The 21,974-nt window shown below is 49.1% G+C and overlaps 1 protein-coding gene across 1 annotated transcript; it reads right to left on the bottom strand.

Moving 5' to 3' along the window:
• Nucleotides 1-512: 512 nt before the first annotated feature.
• SVOPL (SVOP like) lies at nt 513-17,248 on the bottom strand. Its single transcript, XM_009982369.2, has 14 exons — nt 17,170-17,248; nt 15,944-16,035; nt 14,821-14,919; nt 14,300-14,371; nt 14,071-14,195; nt 12,486-12,549; nt 10,172-10,297; nt 8,643-8,771; nt 7,029-7,102; nt 5,280-5,482; nt 3,978-4,089; nt 2,818-2,899; nt 1,214-1,303; nt 513-833 (listed from the first exon to the last, which is right to left on the bottom strand). The coding sequence occupies exons 1-14, from the start codon at nt 17,246-17,248 to the stop codon at nt 672-674; spliced, it is 1,509 nt and encodes a 502-aa protein (XP_009980671.2). The 3' UTR covers nt 513-671.
• Nucleotides 17,249-21,974: the final 4,726 nt, after the last annotated feature.

Here is a 21,974-nt window from a genome sequence, read left to right as displayed (position 1 = left end):
GAGCTTTTACATCATGTATGTAAATTCTTATATGGATTAGATGACTGTACTGTTTGAGGCCCTTGACAATACATTCAACAGTCATGATTCAGCAGTCCCTGAATGACCACGTACACAAATGTATCTCCGAAATGACCATGAGATAAGAGTTAGCAAGTTGAATTTAAGATCTAATGGTGGCTTCTCTGAGCACACGACTTGTGCGTGGGAGGCTGAATGTAAACTCTCTCCCTTAGTCTTTGCGCTTAGTGTTTTGGCTTACTGCTTTACAGGAAACAGTAGCCACGAGGGCTTAGCCAACGGGCTGACACAGCTGGGGCTTCTGACTTGAATTTGATGAAGAAATGGCTGCGGTAGTTGAAGGTGCTACTTGTATCTGCCGTCCTCTCGCCCTACAGCACGGGCAGAGCAGAACATGTGCCTGTGAAGCAGCAGCTTCCCGGCAGGACTGGCGCTAGAAGCAAAGCAAACGCGCTGGTCTGAGATAGCCGGGCCCGGGCAGCCCTTCTGCTTTGGTCTGTTCTGAGAAGCGAGCTTTAGAGCTTTAGGCCACGGGGGTGACAGTGCTTTCAGCTGCTGCAACAGCACCTTCCTGTGCTTGCCTTACCTCAGCTTATGAGCCCTCAGGGGAGTTGGGTTTGCATTCCGGCTGAATGGGAATTGACTCCTTTCTAAATAGCATTTGGATCCGCAGGAGCCCCTGGAGTGGGAATACAAACCTGCAGCGCCCTGCCCTTGGTCTCGATGGGCAGCGTGAGCGCAGAGATGGCACAGACGACGCACACAGATGAGAAAAGGCACAGGGCCCCGATGAAGGAAGCGCTCATCAGAACCTGCGGGCAAAAGGACAGCTCGAGCGTCAGCTCAGGGGTACGGGGGCTGGCAGGTAGTTAGGAATTAGAGAGTGGACGAAGGGTCGCAAACACCTGAGACACTCCACAACAGAAAACCAATGTCTTGTGAATCTAAGAGCTTTCAGAAAGTAACAAATACTAGCTAGCTGAGCTCTGGGAAAAGGTTTTTGCTGATCTGCATCTGGCAAAGACCACCTAAGTACTCTGTATAAACATCAGATAAAGAACTAATGAGTTGGGGGGAATCGAATACATATCTCTTTTTTTTTTTTTTTTTTTGTGAACTCCAGGGGCATCTCTGTATATTTGATAGCAATGATTGGCACAATGTTTTCCAACGTTTTCAAGCATGCTCTTACTTGTGATATAAACGGGGCCACCATAGCTCCGACACGGCACAATGACCCACTTGTTCCCATCCCCAGGGCTCGCATTGTGGTGGGATAAACCTAAAACAGGCCAGAAAGAAATCGGATTAGTGCAACAATGATCTGGGATATGTGTCCTTATTTTTCCTTTTTTTTTTTACATTTTTTCTTCAGAGAGAGACGCATTACATTATCAAGGGCAGCTAGAGGGATAAGACATGAAAAGAAAGAAAGGCTCTTTTTGGTCTCGTTAGAGCCATTACAAATCTGCCATTTTTCACCCCAGGTAAAGTTTAGGGCAAGTCGATCAAAGCTGGATGTGATTCCCCTGCTCTTTGCTACCGCCACCACCTTTCTCCCAGCTGTGCTGGGCAGCTCACAGCAAAGTCACAGAGGATAGGCTGGGGGCTCTAGGAAGAATTTGATTTACATTGCCAGGCCCTGTATCTGGAAAGTAGGAAGAAAGGATGTTGTCTGCAGCCTTCAAGTTTGCCTATTTATTTTTATCAACAGCACTTTGTTTAGAAGGAGGAAAAAGAAAACCAGATCCCAATAAGCAACCTCCAGGCTTAGAGGAAATACACAAATATTTTCTTTTTCACATCTCCCAAACACCTGTGCCAATAAAACACTTAAGCATGTATTTTTCTTAACTTTAATTAAATCCTGTTAATAGATTTTAGCAAGTATACTCATGTAAGCCTTTGTTTAGGTACTTTTCTGGGCCAAGGCAATGGAGGTAAGGCAATTCAAGAAGAGTTCAGGCACCTGGCCAGAAAGAGGATTTCCAAGTTTGGTTTTAATCAGTGATGAAATTATGAGTAGTCTTGATTTACGATATGGCTGTTGCAGCAATGGTCTGAACATCAACAGCATCCAATTCAGGAGCATTAAAAGGTTAATGTTTAATCAAGCCTGGTACATGCTTAAATATAGTGTGCTATTAAAAGAAATATCAGGCCCACCCAGGAGAACCTGCTTCTATTTGCTTTTTATCACTTTACTCAATCTGGAAGGCAATACATTTAACTCCATGCAATTGTGGGTTTCTTTTTTTTTTAAAAAAAAAACAACAAAATGACAGCAAAAATCTCAACACTGCATACTTACACCATAGAGATCGTGGCTCCAAAGTTGTGTGAAGGACATGGTCTCTGAAGGATTAAAACTATTTGCAGATGGAGCACAACCATTTTCATGAAGTGAGAAAATACATATATACCATCTCATATACTACATCATTCCTTAAATGCTGGAAAAAATTCCTTTCTGTGATAGTATGTTTTCTAATTTTGCAGGGCTTGGGGAGGGAAAAGATTGTGGGTTTTGGAAGATGGTGGTACACAACAGCCTCAAAAATAACCTTTTGTAGTAGCTGACCAACAGATGGCTCAGTAGAGCATTCCTCTTCCACCTGCTCTTGTCTCCAACTAGTTGCCTGTTTTCTTCTCTGGTCTCACATGGTAAGGAAGCCAGAGATACTTAGTTCAAGAAAGGTGACTCTAACTAGTCAATCAATATGGCAGTGTTGCTGGGTCTAGGCAAACGGGCTTTCATGCCCCAGAGTAGCTTACCATACGTTCAGAAGGACCTACCTCTGCTGTGTAAATGTAGATGGTGTTGAAGTTTGCCGAAACCAAGGCACGCAGCACGAAGAGAAACCCAATCATGCCTGCGCTAGAGAGAGAGCCACGTGGAGCACAGTTAGTATCGCTGAACGGTGATCAGCAGAGACGCAGCCTAACACATGCGCTGTGCTAAGGCTTTTACCAGCTTCATATAAGGGAAAGCATAAGGAAAAGTCGAGCGCTGACAAGTGTAGTCTTTCTGTAAGCATGTTTGACAACGGGCTGTTGCATGTTAGGTTTCCTTTAGGCCAGTGTTAGAGGCTGGAGAGAACGATCTGAACGGGATCATAGTAGCTTAGCTGGTGCCTTCAGCGTTATGGTCAAGTCTTCCAGCCCAAGCTTCTGGTTCCTCAGGAAAACTGTTGCAAGTGAATTTGATGGCCTGGCTAGGATTTGGGGAAAACTGAAAATAACCATAATAGCAGCACAGAGGCCAGTACCTTAGTGAACGACTCTAAGCTTCCCGACAGGAGCTCGTTTAGCTTAACGACTATATGCAGCCTCCCCCTCCAGCTCCCCCGTATTTCAGCCAGCCTTTTGGGGCCAGTAGCCCACAGGGCAGGCAGCAGAGCTGTACGCCACTGACGAGCAGCCGTCAGGCTACCCGCCAGTTTAGAGGAAACTTCAACTTGAAGCCATCCTGATTTGCAGTAACTGTTAAACTCTGCCAGTGTGAGAGGGATCTTTCTTACACATCCCCACAAATGAACTGATAATTACAGCACTCATGGCAGCCTTTCCCTTGATGCCTTGAGCTCCTTTCAAAAATGAAAGGAGGGAAAAAAAGAGACTGAAAGAAAACTATGACTTCTTTCTGGTGGACGTTCTTCACATAATTTTTGATTTTCCAGACTGGACTAGAAAGCAGCTAGTCATATGCTTAGGAGAAGCCATACAGGCTCAGTAATACAAGTGAGTTGCTCTGCATACCCCTGCACCCCAGCATCTGCTGCCACAGCTTTCCTGGGAAGTGCAGGGAACCTGATAAAGGGGTTTTTCAAGTGTACAAGAGTTACTAGCCTGACTGACTGGTGACCCGAGAATACTACAGGTACTGCCTCTGCCCACAGCGTTACACATCCCCCCCCCCCCGCCTCCCCCAACACCCACATGCTGAGTGAGACTACCTCGAGGTGCAGATATTGAGAAGAAGAAAGAACAGTGCCGTACATCCCATGGTGATACACAGGCTCAGGCGTCTTCCGAGGAAATTGATGCCGAGAATGTTCAAAGGATTTACTAGAGACAAAAAGGTTAAAACATTAGGTGACCTAACTGTAATGATCATCTGTCTCTATGGACTTTGTGCAGCGTGCCTCGAAAATACCTCTCTGCATCCCCAGCGCCTACCAAAGGCTGTACAAAATGCACAAACCCTATAATTCTCTTCCAGCACCCCAACCCTGTGATAATTTGTCCTCTCTGTTTTGTTTGTCCTTCCTTTCAGAGGATGGAGCCTGTCCTTCTCTGAAATTGCCGTGCTGTGCTACGGCAGGACGCTGCTGCTGGTCCTGAGCCGTGCGCAGCGCAGGTGAGGAGGGTACCTGCTGGGTGACCACCGCTGACATGGGTGGTTCTGCTCTCTCTGGCCACAGCCCCCCCTGCAAACACAGGGGCCCAGACTGTGCCCTGTTGAGTCCTCCCATGAGCCGGGAACCAAGCAGGCAGCTGGGTACATCACTGGACGGGTCCCAGCCCGGCTGCACCTGCAGCATCCAGCACCTGGTCACTTTGCAGCTCATTTGCTGAGAGATGAACCAGAGACAGTGGTGGCCTCCCAGGAGCGTTGCAATAGCAGAACCACACAAGGCACCGAGTTCCGTCACGGGTGCCATGTGGGTGCCTTTGGGCTGGCCTGCCGCCCCCCGTGCTCCCCAGCAGGCTGCACCAGGAGGCATTTTGGTTTGCTGCGGATCCCCTGGGCACTCAGCTGTCCTCTACTCTAGTGCTCGCACAGGACCAGCTCCTGAAGACACCGCCTCATTGAAAGTAGGGCACTTGGGTGGTGCATTCAGTTATGTCAATGCGACTATTTGCAATCCTTGCTTATTCATGACTTTCCAAAAATTACCTCTGGGAATTTGGGAAGCCAGGCTTGATTCTGGTAAGTTAGGAGCAATTTCCCCTGGAGTTCAACCAAGACTCTCAATATGTACAAACTGCAAAGGAGGCCTTTGGCTCTGCTGTTGAGAGGACTCATGCTGAAGTTAAATTATTCACCTGGGAGCAATGCCCTCCCTTGCCCCTTGCCACTAGCTCAAGGCCTGTGTCCCAGACTTTCAGCTGAAGAGCTTGTGCCTGGCACTTGCCAGCGGCACTGAGGACGTTTTGACCTCTTGGCACATCACTAAGTGCTTGCAAATCAAGCTTTGCAGCGAGCATTGGCTGGCCATGAGAGGGGGAATGGCAGGAAGGGGAGAGGTGGTTACATGCGATCTCCCCGACAGTGCTGATGATCATGGTCTGGTAGGCAGCGGGGCTGAACAAGTGGCAGTGGCAGGGGCTGCGGCTCTCCTCGGAGTCATTGCTGGAGTCTTGCAGCGGCGGTGCTGCCGAGCCGCAAACGAGGTCCCGCTCCAGTAGCTCAGCGCTGGCCAAGATGACGCCGTAATAAGCAAAAGATATGCCAAGCCTATGGGGGAAACACTGCAGTGAGTGGTGGCGACAACAGGGAGGGTGAAGAAAGTGAAATGCACCAGGTTTTGGGTGCCTCGGGACCCCAGCGGAGTGCACCAGTTCTGCCACACTGGGTGCAATGGACCCCCTTTAGCCTGAGCCCTGCAGTGACTCAGGTGCCTACCAGGTCGCTGGTCACCTCATGCAAGACACACCACTAACACCTATGTCCATGCACCTCTCTTCCTTGGAGGACCCCACCTCAGCTCATGACTCATCTTTTTTACTTGCCTCTCAGTGCCATTTCTCTCTCTGCAGCAGGTCATGCTAGGGAGAGCGTGTCCCTTTGGTCCCTTTCCTCACATGGGGCTGTAAGTGAAGACTTTTCCAAACCACCCCTTCCCGGGGGACCAGGGAGTCTCAACATCAGGCCCCCATGCTTGCAGCTCACATGAAGCAACTGTCCAGGGTTTTTTTTAGTCCTTATTCTTTCTGCCCAGGGATTTTTGAAAGGAGTTTTCATTAACTGACTGGAGAGGCTCACATCGTACCCTGGCTGGCTGTCAAGAACACGGCATTGGTGACAGCAGCCTGGCTGTGTCATTATCAAGTAATTCAGCAGATGCCTGATCATAAGCAGACCAAGACGTAATTTTCACTTTTTTATCCCCCCTGGCGGTTTCAGAAATGAGCAGCAGAATCTCGGCTAGGGAACAGGCTGCCTGGGTTACTTGGGGGATGCTTGGGGTGTGGGAGGTGGGAATGCAAACCCGAGAACACGCCAGCGACTCCTGGGGGGACTAGAAGAGAAAGGAGAATTAAAAAACAAATAGAAAGATATTTCATAACACTCATACAAGTTGAGGGGGAAAAAAAAATAAAAAATTCAAGGCCTGACTTAGCAACATTTTGGGTCAATGAGTTCCCATGGACCCGTTATTTATACATTTCCATTCCAGACAGGAAAGTCAATGAAACGTATATTATCCTTGCATACAGCTACTGGGAACGTTGCACATGAAACCCGTCTCTCGTCAATCTTAATTTTCCCCAGCCAGTGGTACTGGTAACGGTTAATGAGTTGCTGTTAGAGCCCTGTTTCACTGACACCTTGGCTAGCCTGCAAAAGCGGTACATTTGCCCTCCTCTTGGGAAGAACAAGTTTATGCCAAGAAGGGAAGCAAAGCCGTGGGCACATCACTGTGGGCAGACACGTGCTCTTGCCTGGCTCTCAGCCCACCTTCCCTGAGCTGTCCTGTCCTGAGAAAGGACTCATGGCTCCATGCACCATCCTGGATGTCCAGCCTTTTTCTGCCTAGGTCAACACCAACCAACACAGTGTGTCTGAAGCATAGTCTGGGATCAGGATAAACCTACACCGACTCATGCCCATATACTCCTCCTCCAGCTGCTAAGGATCTACAGCTGCCTCCTGAGACAGAAGTGGTGCCTTGTACTGGCAGAGTCAATGGGAGACTTCTGCTCCCTGCACATGTTCAACTGAGAGGATGAGCTGATAAGCAAGAAGGGTAAAAAAGAAAAACAAAACAAACTTTTTTTACCATATGATCCATATCTGCAAAGTGGTTCTGAGGTATTTGGGGTGGATGAGGTCCTTGAATCTTCCTCTCCTTTCCTGCAAGTCATTTGTTACAAATAGAAGTTTTTAAAAAGCTGTCTTTTATGCAGGAGCAAGTGTTCTGCTGCAACAGACAGCACCCCAAGCCTCCCTGCCCTCACCCGAAGCTGCCGATGGCACAGACAAACTGGCAGATGGTGCCACACAGCACCCCATCAGCCCTCCGGAGAGGAAAACCCCTCTTCCCAAAGGATGCCCACAGGAGGAGGCACTGCAAAGGATGGAGGAGAGGAGAAGAGAACACCCTGAGCCCTCCCGGCCCCTACAGCACTCCCCCAGCTCCTGGCAGTCTGGCCCCAGCATGACTGTCACGGTGCCAGAGGGGGACATGACTGCTGCTGGGGCCAGCACTGCCAGGGCTGCTGGCAGCTCCTGTTGCCCCACATGCTGGGGAGAGGGGTCCAGCATCTGCTGCTCTGCATGTGGAGCAAGTTTGTGGCCACGTGTGTCTTGCCGGGAGGCCTGAAATGTCAGTGAGCAGAGAGACAAGCAGGCACTGGGGGGCTCTGATCACCCTCCTGCTCCCCAGGAGCCGGCAGCTGCCCCAGCATCCCACTGACGAGGGGGGAACGAGTTCACAGGCACAGTCTGGGTTGCCTTTATTTTGATTTTCCTCATCACTGGTTAAGCCTGAGAGGGAGCACAACTGACAAAAAACCTTCCCACAGCCAATGCGGGTCCATTACATAAATTCAATTAAACTACAGGGAAGCTTTAATCCTCATTAATTTCAATACAATAGCACCATCTTGCACAAATTGCTGAGGACAATGCTGGGTGCCTGTGGGATCGAATAAGCAGCAAAGAGGTCCAGGAAAGGGACTTAAAAGAGCTGGATAATAATTTTGAGGCCCTGGAGAATAGTTTTGTCCAATCTTCCTCTCTTGGGGGTCAAAGGAGCCACCTGCATAAGTCCTCCCACCCCGCAGTCTGCAGGGCCCAGACTGAGGATAAGGGGGAATAGCCTGGGGGAGCCCCCAGATCCTTTCCTGCCCCACCTGCAACACCCACACACACTTTTGGGCATTTCACTCCAGTGCTGGGACCCAGTGGACAAGCCAAGCCAGGAGCTGGGAGAAGCCTCTGGGAGCAGGGGGTTGACCTCATGGCAGGGACCCTTGCAGCCTGACCAGTCACAGCCCTGAGAGGGACCCCGAGGAGCAGGTCCCAGGTCTCCTGGCACAGGGGACACTCCTAGGGGATGGATGGGCAATAAGGAAGAACGTGCTTGGCCAGGAGCCCTTTCTATGGTAAAGGAGGCAAATCTTTTCTCAGCATGATATTTTTCTGAGCGAACACAAAAGATGTGATAAAAAGCTGAAAACTCAATTCCATTTCGAGGGCCAAGATTACTGTCTCTCCAAAAGAAAAATGACATCTTCATGATCATATTCAACAGTTTGGAAAGAAACAGATGAGGAGGGGGAGAGAGGCAGAGTGAGATGTGCTCGGCAGTCCCACTTCCCCCCCCGAACCCCGGATGCTGGCAGCCCTGCTGGGGAAGGAGGGGCCAGGCAGCGCCGCGGGCTCGGCTTACCTTGGGGGGCTCCCTCAGCACCCCCTCGGGCATTGCCACCCCGTTCATCTTGGCTATCCTCTGCAGCGTGGCCAGGGCAGCTGCCACGTTTCCCGTGGAGATGTTGTACCGCGCTGACTCTGGGATGAACTGAAAAAGAAGTGGCATCAGAGAGCCCTTCTACACCTTTCTGTCCCTCCGACCCTACTCACAGCTCCCCGTCCTGCCCAGGAGCTCGGCCAGGTTTGCACAGGGCACTGCCTGAGCTGGAGCAGCCTTTTGCCTGCCCTTGTCCCCAGCTATGCCCCTGGGCACCCCAGCATGTCCCAGCTTCCCATACCCCATGTTGGGGATTCACCCTCCCCCAAAAAACTATTTCTTGCTCCAGCTTGCAGAGGTCTGCTACTGAGCTGTCTGGGGCAAGCACTCGTGAGAGCTGGAAGAAAAAGACACAGATTAAACAAAAACAATCCTTAATTAATTGAAATTCTAAAACAGGATGAGGCACATGTCACTTACTTAAGCAAAAGTCTTGGAAGAATCAACAAAGCGATCAAAAAAAAAGGAAGATACGGATAAAATTTAGGAACAAACTCACTCATCACTAGCATTTGCAACATTCACCCTCACGTTGTGCTCTTTCCAAAATCAAATACCTTTTCATTAGATGATGGCTCTACTAAATTATAAAGAATTACATGTGTATCACTGAAATACGAGTTAAAGACTCCTTTTTAAAGGTATGAATGCTGACTGTGTCTTTTTTTCTTCTGGACTAAAAACATTTGATACTAATTTTTTTCTGGCAAGAATAATCAGGGAAACCAAAAATCAAATTTATAATAGTGAACATTCAGAGTGACCTTGCATTTGACTGCCCAGGTGGACTTGTGCGTTCGTTCAGCTGCAGGAAGGGATTTCACATCCACATGACTTGCACGAGCCACAGCTTAGCACTGGGATTTTCCATATCGCTCCCCAGAGATAAGACGGTCCTCATGTCTGAGGCTGATGTTTCTGAAGCATGAATAGACCTGGGGAAGCCATGGTTGGCTCTGACAGCCATTTGCTGTGTGAATGCTTTACTGAGGCTTCTTTCCTCAGCCCTGGCAAATGTATAGACTGAAGAGGATGTGCTGCGGCCAGCACTAGACCAAAGATATTACTTGTGATTTTTTGAACATCCTGTCTAGCTTGTCTGCCTTTCAATGCTTTGCCCATCACCGTGGTCCCTGGGTACTGCTGGCAGCCTGGATACTGGAGCCTGGGGTGCTGCAGGGCTGCAGCAGGGCAGCAAAGTCAGAGGCTTTGCAAAACAAGTCAAAGCCAAGCCATCTCCCACAGGGTGACATTTCCCTAACAGCTGGTCTGCAGCCCCCCTAGACCATCAGAACCTTCTTAAGCTACCTGGGTGAGAAGGCTGTGATGTGAAATGAGGACACAAGGGCAGCCCCAGGCTTGCAGGGGTGGAGGGCAATGACTCCTGGTGCTTGGGGAGACACCAGGTTGGTGGCGGTGCAGCAAGGAGTGGGGACAGGAGCTCTTCCTACCTTGAAGACCAGGATGAGAAGGATGCCAGGGATGGAGGCGATTCTGATCAGCCACCGCCAGCCGATGGTTGGGTTCACCACCGACGCCAGGCCAATGATTAACAAGGATCCTGCCAACCAAAACACCTTCCCAAGGGAAAGGAAAGGGTTAAAGCATGAACACATGGAAATAATTTGTTTCTTTTCTTCCCTTCTGGTCTGGTTCCATGGATGGATGGGGATCTGTGCTGGGGAGTGCTGCAGTTCAAACCAAGCCATCCTGTGGCTGTCTGAGAAGCTGAACTTGGCTTGAAGGACGGAGGGAACGACAGACAAGGATTTGGGGAGGGATGGCTGAAGATAATCTTAATTAGCTCCAGATGAAAACAGATAACTTGCTGTGGCTACCATTGTACTTAAAGCCACTTCTTTTGTCCTTTCAGTCACTTCTCTGCTAATGCTCACGACCCGGAATTTTCCTCTTGTCTAAATCTCTGAGGTGAAGCAGCAGATTTACAAGCACTGAAGGCAAAACCAGGCCAGATTTCCACTACTGGAAGTTGGTGGGTCTCCAGCGATCTCAATGCCAAATTATACCAACAGAGAATCTGGCCCTCAATCTGCAAGTACATTCCTCCCTGAAGTTCACTTGTTGCCATGAGGAGACGCTTCCCTTTTGAGGGCACCACCCCAGGGAGCTCAGCCAACACAAAGCACAAACAAATACATAAAAGCCACAGCAAGTTCATGAGTAATCTGCGGGCAGAAATAACGAATTTCTGGGGAGAAATACGAGATCGTTCTTTTTTATAAACCTTTGTGTTTCTGATGACACTTTGGTAATGAAGCCCTGGGATCAAACAGGCAGTAACGAAAAGCGAATTATATCCCTGCCACCAAGACCATTCACAAACATGTTTGGTTCAACAGTCAGATGAATTCATGTGCTCGATCAGGCCTCCGCAGATCTTTTGCGCATTCAGCAAGTGCCTGCTGCAGAAATATGGAGTAAGCAACAACCCCAGCCAGGTGTCGTGGTTTAGGCTGCTCCGGCAGCTAAACTCCTCACAGCCGCTCCCTCACCCTCCCCCGCCCCCGGGATGAGGAAGGGAATTAAAGGAGAGAAGGAAAAGAGACCCGTGGGCTGAGATAAGAACAATTTACTACTACTGCTACCAATATATATATATACACATATATGTACAATGATAAATGCATGTGAACAAGTGATGTACGGTGCAATTGCTCACCACCCCTTGACCGAGGCCTGTCTCGTCCCGAACTAATGATTCCAAAACGGATAAATCCCGATACCACAATCTCAGACGAGCGAGAGGCCCGAAAATAGAGAGTGAGACAGAGAAAGCACTCTGAGAGTCCGAAAGTGAGAGTCCCAGAAGAGCAAAGGCCCTTCTTTCCGGCTGACCCTCACTTTTATACTGAGCATGACGCTGCGTGATATGGAATACTAATTGGCCAGTTTGGCCCTCAGTCCTAAGTCTAAGTACAAATCATAAGGAGAGTCGTGGACCCTCCGTCCCAGCTATGCTCCCCCCTTATCCTGTTGTGCTCCTGCACACTGGCAAGAACACGGCAGCTGAAAAGTCCTTGAGACCTCAGTGCCAACTATAAACATCAGTGCGCTGTCAGTGTTCTTCTCAGAGCAAGTCTCAGACTACAACCAAAACACTGAGCTCTTCTGGCTGTTAAAAAAGAAGAACTAACTCTGTCCCAGCTGAAACCAGGACTTCAGGCTTGCTGTCATCTTTGGCCAGCAAATGGTCACAATCCTTCCAGCATGTCTCAGGACTAATTTGGGACTATCTAGCTATGCTAGCCCAATCTCACGCAAAGCCCTGTGCCATTCCTGAGCAGGGACAGAGAGAGGCACAGATTAGGACCTCATCTGGGAATCACCTTATTAATAAATTGTTATTAAACAAGTCCAAAGAGAGGAGGGTTGAGCCCAGGCCCAGGTGGAGTCGATGGTGCCGCTAGCCCCAGGGCTTGCCGTAAAGCCCATTGGCCCTGGCCCCATTAGAGTAAGCAGCACGGTTATCGATAAGGCAATCGAGAGGCTAGGTGTCAGCCATCAATCAAAGTCCCCATGCAATGTTTGAAGTATCTGATTATTTGAGAAGAAATTGCCTCTCTTCTGCAGGCAGCTGCCTGTGTACATCTTTAATATCGCAGACACTGTGCTCCAGGGCATTCACTTGGACCAAGATGAGTGTGAATAGTCTGGGAGAAAGGATGACATTCTGGAGAATTGGCTTCCAAAGCAGCTGGACAAATCTCTTGGGGCTAGAAGAAACAGTAATGTGCTCACTCTTACCTGAGACAAGGGCAACATGTATCCTCGGTATTTGGTGGGCAAAAATTCCGTTTTTATGATAAGCCTAGTGAAAAGGAAGAAAAATGTAGAAATGCAGCAGCAATGATAATTTCTCTACTAATCAAGCAACAGCTTCATTGTATATATATATATATATAAAATATCTATACTAATCAATCTCATCTCAGTTAGTGCTGGACGTTGCTGCCCGTAGGCAGAGTCACCATCCCCCTTCTACCACTGAGCACCCAGAGAGGGAGTCCGTGCTCAATGTGCCTCCCACTTGGGCAGGCACCAAATTACATGCAAGGAAGATGCATGGCATGAATCCCCTCCAGGCCAGGGCTGGAGAATACAGGCACGTGTTCCTGTGCACTGGAAAACCTACAAGAAGGCCCTGTGGGGCAATTGAGATGTCAGCACAGGCACAATATACATTTGCAAGAGTGGACAATTTTTAGTGAATCATTTTTTCATTAAACAAAGAAAACTGTCCATTCCACTTCTTATCAAATGGTTGGATAGCCCTTGGGGGAGGGCCTGGCACTGGCATCTCTCAAGCTCACAGGTGTGAATTGTACTTCCTTGGCTGAAAAGAAAGGGATGGAGGGAGAGACCCAAGTTGGCTCTTTCTATCTCAGCTATTGAAGTGCTTTATAAAATGTGCAATTTCCATCCATCCTCATCAGGCTCATTAGCAGCCTCTGTGGCCAGGGAACAGAAGGCCCTCCTGCAAAGGAGGCATCCCCAGGAGCTCGGCAGATGCACAATCTGGGTGCATGGTGTCTTCTCCTCCCAACACCACCTCTCTTCCTCCTGTCCTTTGCTTCAGCAAAGGGGTCTTGGGTCAGTGTGACCAGCTTTAGGCTTTCCTGCATGGACAGCTTGGAGGTTCGAGGAACCACAGAAGATACTGAAAGGTTACATTTGTTTCCCTGAGAGAGTCAAAAGAAATAATTTATTTTGCCAGGCTCCTAGCAAAGTGGTTGTTAATATTGTGAATTTCTCCTCTTCCCCTCCACGTCTCCCTTCCCACCCCAACAGGGCAAAAAGTTTCATTTAAGTAGAAATGTTTTACATCAGTTCAAGAAGAATTTGCTACTTAAGCAGAATTGTTCTGACTTTTTTACGAGAAAGCAGCCTTTGCTCATCTGTTACCTGTCCAATTGCTTTTATAATATACGTGCTTAATAATCCCTCTGCCACTGGCTTAACATAAACCAGCTGCACCCTCTATTCCTGGGCTCGGGAGTCCTTGGGAACTGCAATTTAGGTCGATTGACCAGGATTCAGTGAAATTACAGAATGGCATTTTGTTTCAAGGTCATGTGGGAACTCGCTCCCCTTTCCACTTCCAGTCCCAGTGGAGGCCCCTTCCCCATCATGTCCTCCCGGTCGCCGCGCAGCCACGGCTTATCAGGCTCAGCGCGAGGGAAACCAGGCACTCTGCCAGGGTCGGCCAAAACGAGCCCAAGGGCCTTAGTGTAAACTCGGGGACTCCTCCCCTCCGGGCCCCTGGGTGCCTCTGCTGACCTCCCCGTGACGGCTGCCTTGCCGCTGTCTGTGCTACGAGACACCACCTTACCCTTGTGCGTGGCCCGACACGCCACCTCCCACCATGGCCCGCAGGAACACAAACCAGATGTAAGATGGGGCAAATGAAGTCAGCAGGGAGAAATAGGCTGCCCAGAGGAACGAGAGCAGCAGAATCTGCAAAAGGAGCAAAATTAGGGTCATCGAACCATGGGCTCAGCCAGGTGCATGGCTCCTGTGGGGCTTGGGAAAAGGACGTGCAGCACCTGGTACTCCCTCACCTTCCAGCGGCCATATCTGTCGGCCAGGAGCCCGAGCACTATGCTGAAGACCATGTAGCCAAAAAACACCATCTAAGAGGAATTGAAACACAGCTGTGGAGGGCCCACTCCTGGCAGCACCAGGCAGCTCCACTCCTTGGACTGTGGGTGAGCTGAGTACTTCCCAAGCAGCAGGATGAATTGCAGTGCCCAGAGCCATGAGCGAGGTGGCTTTCAGGGGTTGACCCCATGTAGAGTCTCATTGCTTCAGCCCTCAAAGCTGCGTGTTGGATAGCAAGGACTTCAAAATAAGAATATAGAAGTGGGGGCTTGTTTTGGCATTACAGCTCTGGGCACAAACGTGTGCTTACATCACTTTGCTTTCTGTTTTTCTACAGTTGTGGTACTGTTCTTGTCCCTGAGAGGGTGCTCTAGGAATTTATTTGGTCCACTGGGAAATGCACTTTACAAAGCTCATGGTGGTGTCCTGGACAATGCCCACGTAGTGGATGACCTTCATGGGGGAAACACAAGTCACTCACCGTTGTCACTAAAGCCACCTGCCAGTCTTGAAGCTGCCACTCACATCGGATGACAGGGGACACAACAGCTATTAGCATGATCTCCATGGCTTCGGCCACCTTCATGAACGAGTGTGCATGTTAGCGAGAAAGGAAGCCACAAGGAACCCACAGTGGAAAGTCCTTCAGTTCCACCAAGCCTGCAGCCATGTCAGCCCCACTATGCCAAAACAGCCCTGTGAAGCCATGGTGCCTCAATAGTGGTCAGAGTGCTGTGCCTCATCTGGAAGACGTGAGCACTTGGAAACAGGGAGAGGAGGGGAGGGGAGAAAGGTGCCCCTAGAAAACAGGTATCTAGGTACACTGTGTATCTAGGAAGGCTGGAAAGACTCATCCTTTGCAAAGGTGACTCTTACCCAGCTGTGTTAGTGGAAGGTCTTCAACAATCTCTGGAGACCAAGCTGCTTGGTTAGGTACCCAGCTGTAAATTCAGGCATCTAACACAAAGGTGACCTCTGAAAACTCGTTTTTATTAAAAACTTCATTGCTCCTTTGGCTGTTTGCCCCAGCAGCTGGCTTCAGTTAAGGAATGAGCCTATTGTTTACACAGAGCTAGAGGTTTACACACCTCAGCTGTAGTGATCCTCATAGATATGTCTTTATCACACCTTTATATCAGCCTGGCCTCAGGCTTGTGCCCCAGTTCCCACACCAGATAGATACACCATTAATCCAAGAAGTTGGGAAATTTTTCAGGTAGCCAAGAGTGAGAGGAGCTCAGATTGCACAGGGCTTGGGTGCTCTGGGGATGGCATAAAAAATACCACTGGGAGGCTGAACCTAAGCCTCTGGTGCTGTTGAAGATGTGCCCCATCAGTGTTGCCCAGTGGGACGGTGCACCAGGGCAGGGGCCAGGCCATCATGCTCTGGATCAACCTGCTCGGCTTTGCCCTGAAATAGGTCTGATATCGGTTGTGGCCAATATTGATTTTGGCCAAAAATGACAACAGAAATCCTGCTTGAGAAGGTACATGTGAAAAAAACGGGCCACAACATGTGCCTGAGGTGCTTATGGTTGTTACTGCACAGTAATAAGGAAAATGAGCATTTTTTCGGGCCAGCGCAAATGGCTGCAGACACCTACCCCAGTGCTGCCCATGATCAGGAAAAGCGCAATGTGGAACTTCCCAAACCCAATGGTTTCCACAGCTTCTTCCACTGTAAATGTCTTCTGCCCTGAAGACCAAAGGGAAAGAAAGAGACAAAAAAACACCTTAACAGTCAAATTGTACCTCCTCTTTATGAAACGTGAATGTTTTTCATGCTATTGTGGGACTGCACCAGGAAAAAGACTGGAAACATTCACCAGTTATGTACCCAGTGACTAACCCCTGGTCATGCTGGTGGCTGGGCACGTCGGGGCTTGCTGAAACAGCAGACAGTGGGGGAGAGGGCAAAGTGAGCACGGGGAAAGGACAGCCTCATCCCCCTGGGGCTATTAGAGCCCTGCCCCAAGTTACCCCAGGTGCTTCAGAAACTCAGGGCTGGGACTGTGTCCGGGCAATGGTCTGCTCCCTTCCTCTGCCTAAACTGCTTTGGGGCTCAGCACCTCTGTGCCCCTGGGCTACAGGCTCGCTCCTGGCATGGGCAGTGTAAGCTGAGGGCTGCCCCAGCCCTGAGCCCTATAAAATGAGCACAGCTGGGACCTCTGGGCTCAGTTTCATCCCTAAGCCTTTACTCTTGACTTCCTTCCCCCAAATTTCAAGAGCAAACAAAGCATCTCAAGATCAGGGCTGGGATGACTTTATAAACAGACCTGGCAAAAAGTTTGCAGTACATGTATAATCTTAAGCTCTTATTTAGATAAAGTCATAGCTGCATAAATTTTTCTGTCAGGCCATTTATCTCACAGCTAAGTCATCTCAAACCCATCAACATTACCTCTGAAATGGAACAGAACTTACTGCAGGATTTCAGGAGAAAATTCTATTGCTTTTTTTTTTTTGTAAATGCAGAACTTTTTGTTTTATGCTTTTCTATGATTTTTTTCACTTTAAAATGCTTTTGAAATAGAATATATTTTTCTTGTAAAAAAGTTAAATTATCCAAAATGGAAGAATCCTTGAATTACAGATACAATAAAATATTTACACAAAGCAGAGTCCCGAGTAAAACCAAGCCAGCCAGGTCTTCTCACCGCCGTGGGTAGCAGCCACCAGTCTGATAGCTGTGATGGGAGAGGAGCAGTATGAAGCTGCTGCTTGTGGCTCCATGTACAGAGGTTTTAGGCAGTTGGAGTGCCAGGACTGGGGACCCTCCCTGTACCCTAAATGAGGACCCAAACTCCTAATCCTACCAATACAAACCCACCTTTTGGGGGTTCTTGTCTCTCCATGGGGATTTCTTCCAAGCCAATAGCGTTTTCTGCCTCTTTCGGTGCAGTGGCCATCTCAGCTCCTGCTGGGGTCTACCGTCACTGTCAGGCAAGGCTGGGATTTAACTGTGAAACCTCTGGACAGTCACAAAGCCACCTAAGCCATAAGCCAGCAAAGCAGCAGCATCCCATGCTGGAGTGGAAACATTCAGATACGTTTTAACATGGGTTTGTTTCAGGCAGTTATTAGGACATGACCCTTCCCCAAGTTTTTTTTTTGTGAAAAATGCATAGAAACACCAAAAGGCAAGTTAGTTGAACTGACAGAGATCATTCATTGCATTGCACCGGGTTTTCTTATGGGAAGGCCAGGGACTGCCTTAGGGAAGATTGGACACCCGCTAACACAAGGGAGCGTGTGATGACTTCTCCAGCCTGGAGGTGAGCAAAATGCAGAGGCAGCTGCACCTTGAAGAGCCAAGATGTGACACGGCTGGCAGCAGGTTGCCCCTCTGATGCAGAAATCGCTGCCCCTTGGCAGCTGGGGTTGAGGGAGCAGTGGAGGCATCCACTGCGGCAGAGCCAGCAGGTAGGCACAGCCGTGATGAGGAGCAGGGTGGCCCAGCCTGCTCCCCTAACCCCAACTGCCCTAGGACAGCATGGCTAGTGAGAAGCAAGCACCAAACTCCTCCTCACCCAACCTGTGCCTTGCCAGCACAGCGCTTCCCACTGCAAACCTGATCCTCTGCCTCACTCCCCTCACTGTGCTAATCCCCATCCTCCCAGGTCAGCAAGAAACAGAGCCATGTGTTCCAGAGAGCTGGCTTCCTCCTCCAGTGTTTCTGGTTTCCAATGCTAGATCCCTTGGCCTGATCACAGCTGCTTTTCCTGGTCAGAAAAGCTCATCTTAATCCCAGGGCAGGGATTAAGCACACCGCTTGCTTTAGCTGACAGGTTTTCCTGCCAAGAGCATGTTCAGACACCGGGGTGGGAGGCTCAACCCATCTTCAATTTGATGAAATCCTCTCTCCTTTGATTACCTCCCTTCAGGGTTGCTGAACTTGGCCCAGGCAGCATTCACGACCACCCAGCAGTGATCAGGGAGGCTGCAGCAGGGTGAGAGTTTGAGGGGATTAATGACTGAGAGCATCTAAGGAAAGATACAAAATCCCAGCAGAGGTAGAGGGCAGCACGAGCATGGAAAGTGCCGAGTTACAGTATTGCCAGGTCGGATACCTTAACAGCACTATACTGAGGTGCAGATGTAAGGAGGTCATTAGGGGCTAACGGCAGATTAGTCGGTCGGGTCACATAAACTGACCTTGCTGTTACAGATCGTTGCAGCTCAGCATCCAAGAGGACGTGTAGGATAGCACTTACAACTGTCTCTCAGTGGTGTCCTTGGAGGCAGCAATAGCTGCCAGCTGACCACACTACCACCAGCTGACCACGCTGGCCACCAGCTAAGGACCATTTCTAAGTGAGACTGGCTCAAGAGCAACAAAACAAGGTGCTTGGAAGAGCCCACAAGATAAAGGTAAAGCTTTACTGTATGGCTGAATCACAAAGGGATTTGCAACAACAAAATCTGGGGACCTGTTTTTCTCCATTTCTGTTCCTTTATGATTAGGGACCTGCAAACATGTTCTGCCCGAAGCTGTCACATCACGCCTGTGTCTGGTTAAACAGTCTCCTCTGAAGCCTGTGGTAGACACAGCACAGGGCACTGGCACGCCAGGCTGGGGCACATCCAGGACAAGGATCAAGCCCTGGGCCCTTGCCCACCCATCCTGATGCTGGGATACTCTGCTAATTTTTGCTGGAGCGTTTCACTGGCATCCACCCACCTTAGGCCACATGCTGCCATTCTGGGAAGTGCTGCAGCTCTTCCAGAAAAGGGGAGGAAAATCCCTATCCCTTCACTGTGCAGAACCCCCGATGAGGCTCAGATATTCAAGCAAAAAGATGCAGTGCCACCTCTGACACCTCACGATAGCCAAGACACCCCCAGAGGCATCAAAGTGACGGATAGAACCTATGGTAGACCCACACTGCTCTCAAATAGCGGCAAGTGAGCAGGTGGGATACCTTCTCTAGCACCTCAACACCAGAAATCTGTGCAGGCATCTGCATCCCCTCTGTCCAGATATTGGTGCAGCTGGAGCAAAATTCACTCATCCATAAGCAAACAAGAAGTCACTGTTCAGGTAAGTCCCTGGCACTGTATGTTCTGCTCTGGCATTTATGTCTAAAAGACAGATATTTAGATGCAACACTTCAGTAAGCCTCCTAACAGTTCATACCGAACCCACCATTTGCTCATGCCAAACGCTTGCAGCCCTGTTTGCCTTGATGAAGTAGCTAGTGCTTATCACGCCTCTTTGGGGAGTCACAAATAGTTCCCGCTATTTGTAAATCCCACTGAAAATACTAGATGCCAATTACATGAGCCAGAAGAACAGCAGTGACAAAGCTGCTGCTGGCAGGGAAAATAGCGATCCTCCATCCGAAAGGAGCAATCAAGAGCGCAGTGAAACTGCTGCTGGGAGCCGGTGGAAGGACGCGAGGACACACAATATGCAATGCTGTGCGTGAGACCAGCCGAGAATTTTGTCAGTGAAGTCAGAGAGCTTCTGCACGTGACATACAAATTATCAGATACCCCCACTATTAACCTAAGGCTTGATTAAATACTGTTTCTTTCTTTTTTAAGTGAAGCTTTCTTACCTCTGCAGTGTCTCAGACACAGGGAGCAGACCTTTCCTTTTATCTGTTTCTTTTCCGTCTGTTATTTTCTTTTTCCAGCGTTGGTAGTGCTGTGTGTTTGGGACCTGACTCCCAGGAGTCAGGTTTCCTCCTTGCTGGGTGCAGGCGGGTCTCTCTCCACCCACCTCCACCCTCTCAGAAGTAGGTGCTGCAGGTGGGGTGCCCTAGTGCTGACCTATGCTGGTCCTGTGGCACCTATAGGTCCTCAACAGGGGCTGCCCGCCACAGGTGATGGCATTTGCCCATCCCTTCTTGTGGGGATGGCTCCAGGGAGATGGAGGGAGGGCACTGGGAAGACATCCCTATTGCAACAACAGCAGGATTTTAGCTGACATGTTTCAGGGACAGGTCCTGCAGCACCAGTGCCCATGGAAGGCACCTTTTCCATCCCCTGCAAAGCCATGAGCAGTGCCTGTGAGTGCTGCAGCCACCATCCCCCCTTAGTCCTGGTGAAGCCAACTCAGGTGCCAGCACCATGAAAAAAATGAGGCCTGTTCATCTACTTCATCCTTCTAAATCTCCTGACCAAGGACCAAACTGCAGGGAGCATCTGTGGCTTAAACTGCCATAGTGATCCTGACCTCACCGTGCAGCAAACCTCAGTGCCACAGGTTGTGTTGGCCAACGGATCTGAGCTATGATAGGTATAGAATCATAGAATGGTTTGGTTTGGAAGAGGCCTCAAAGATCATCTAGTTCCAACCCCCCTGCCACAGGCAGGGATACTTTCCACTAGACCAGGTTGCTTAAAGCCTCATGCGCACATTTACTACTCAAGTGTGTTGGCATTGGTGAAGGCCAGTGAAGATGCTGGGATGTTTTTTGTCTCTCTCTCATGAGGGTTCCCAAAATCCTTGTTTGAAACACATACACTGAGCTGGCAGCAATGCTGCAATAGTGTGTAACTCCCACTCTGAGTCTCATACTTCCAAGCATCAGGAAGACATTTGCTGTCAGCCAACATATGTTATTTCACAGCTTTATTTTACATCTTCTTCTTAATAATATCTAATATTCAGCTACAGCCGTTATTGGCATCTGCTGAATGAGATGCATGATCCAGGCTGCCAGATCCATACCATTACGTTTTCATTGCAAAAACTCAGAGAGCGTGTGTGCAATCACAGGAGGATGCAGATGTTTCAGCATTCCAGCTTTCCAGCACAGAAGGGGAAAAAATGACCAAAATATCAGTGAAACTCTCAGCCACAGAGATGTGCTTTCAGGCCCAGGTGTTTAGGATTGAACAAAGGAATACTATGTCTGTCACATTTTTTTAACCACCTCATGATATTTTAGTTATTTGCCACAGAAGTGCAAAGACTGGTCAGAGTGAAGCATGAATGGAAATGTCTACATGTGTGAAAACTCCAGGAGAAACAAGAGAGTGAGGGTGAGAAGAAAGGTCTCCATGCTGGCCAAGGACATGATGTAGAGCCATCATATGGGTAAACACTGAGGAAACTGCTGTTTGCTGCAGGAGCCAGAGGCCAGACTCCAAGAAATTGTAGACTCCTGAAGTTTATGAAAGTTCAGTCCAAAAGCCAGTTCATTATCACCAGTTCAGAGGACCTAAGAGATTAGACAAGAACTCAGTATCTGGCTTTCCTCATCCTCCACATCACCAAAGTCGTCCTGGTGGGAGGGCCTGGCTACACACAGCAATGGCTCTTGTAAGAAAGAATAAAAAATCCAGGAGAGAATAAGTGTGAGTGACTGGAACCAGTCTGATTGACTTTGTTATCCCTTTCCCTTCCTACATGGTCATTCACTGAGGTTTTTTTTTTACATTAATTTCCTACAAAATTTTGTAACTCATGTCACCAGCTCTCAGGAACAAACACCTTCCTAGCAACGGGATGAGCTTTGGATCCAGAAGCACCCATTCCTCCCTAGGCACTGATCCCGAGTCCGCCCTGGAGGGGCACACTGAGACAGTGATTTGGGAAGAGTTCCCAGTCAGGTAGTTACAAGTCACACCTCCTCCAGAAATGGGTGAAGACCAGATAAAGACACTGGGGGTTGTACCAAGGTC

The sequence above is a fragment of the Tauraco erythrolophus genome, chromosome 4 (assembly GCF_009769465.1).
Source record: "Tauraco erythrolophus isolate bTauEry1 chromosome 4, bTauEry1.pri, whole genome shotgun sequence".
Classification (NCBI taxonomy): Eukaryota; Metazoa; Chordata; class Aves; order Musophagiformes; family Musophagidae; genus Tauraco; species Tauraco erythrolophus.
The sequence above is the reverse complement of the archived record's forward strand: the minus strand, read 5'-3'. Positions and strand labels throughout refer to the sequence as shown.

Bases quoted from the DNA above. Each gene is read 5' to 3' on its own strand.
- SVOPL (XM_009982369.2), bottom strand. From the start codon at position 17,248: ATGGCCACTGCACCGAAAGAGGCAGAAAACGCTATTGGCTTGGAAGAA. The intron at 16,036-17,169 runs GTGGGTTTGTAT...TTTGGTCTTCAG, and splicing joins GAGACAAGAACCCCCAAAAG to GGCAGAAGACATTTACAGTG. The intron at 5,483-7,028 runs GTAAAAAAAGTT...TTTCCCCCATAG, and splicing joins TTGCAGATATGGATCATATG to GCTTGGCATATCTTTTGCTT.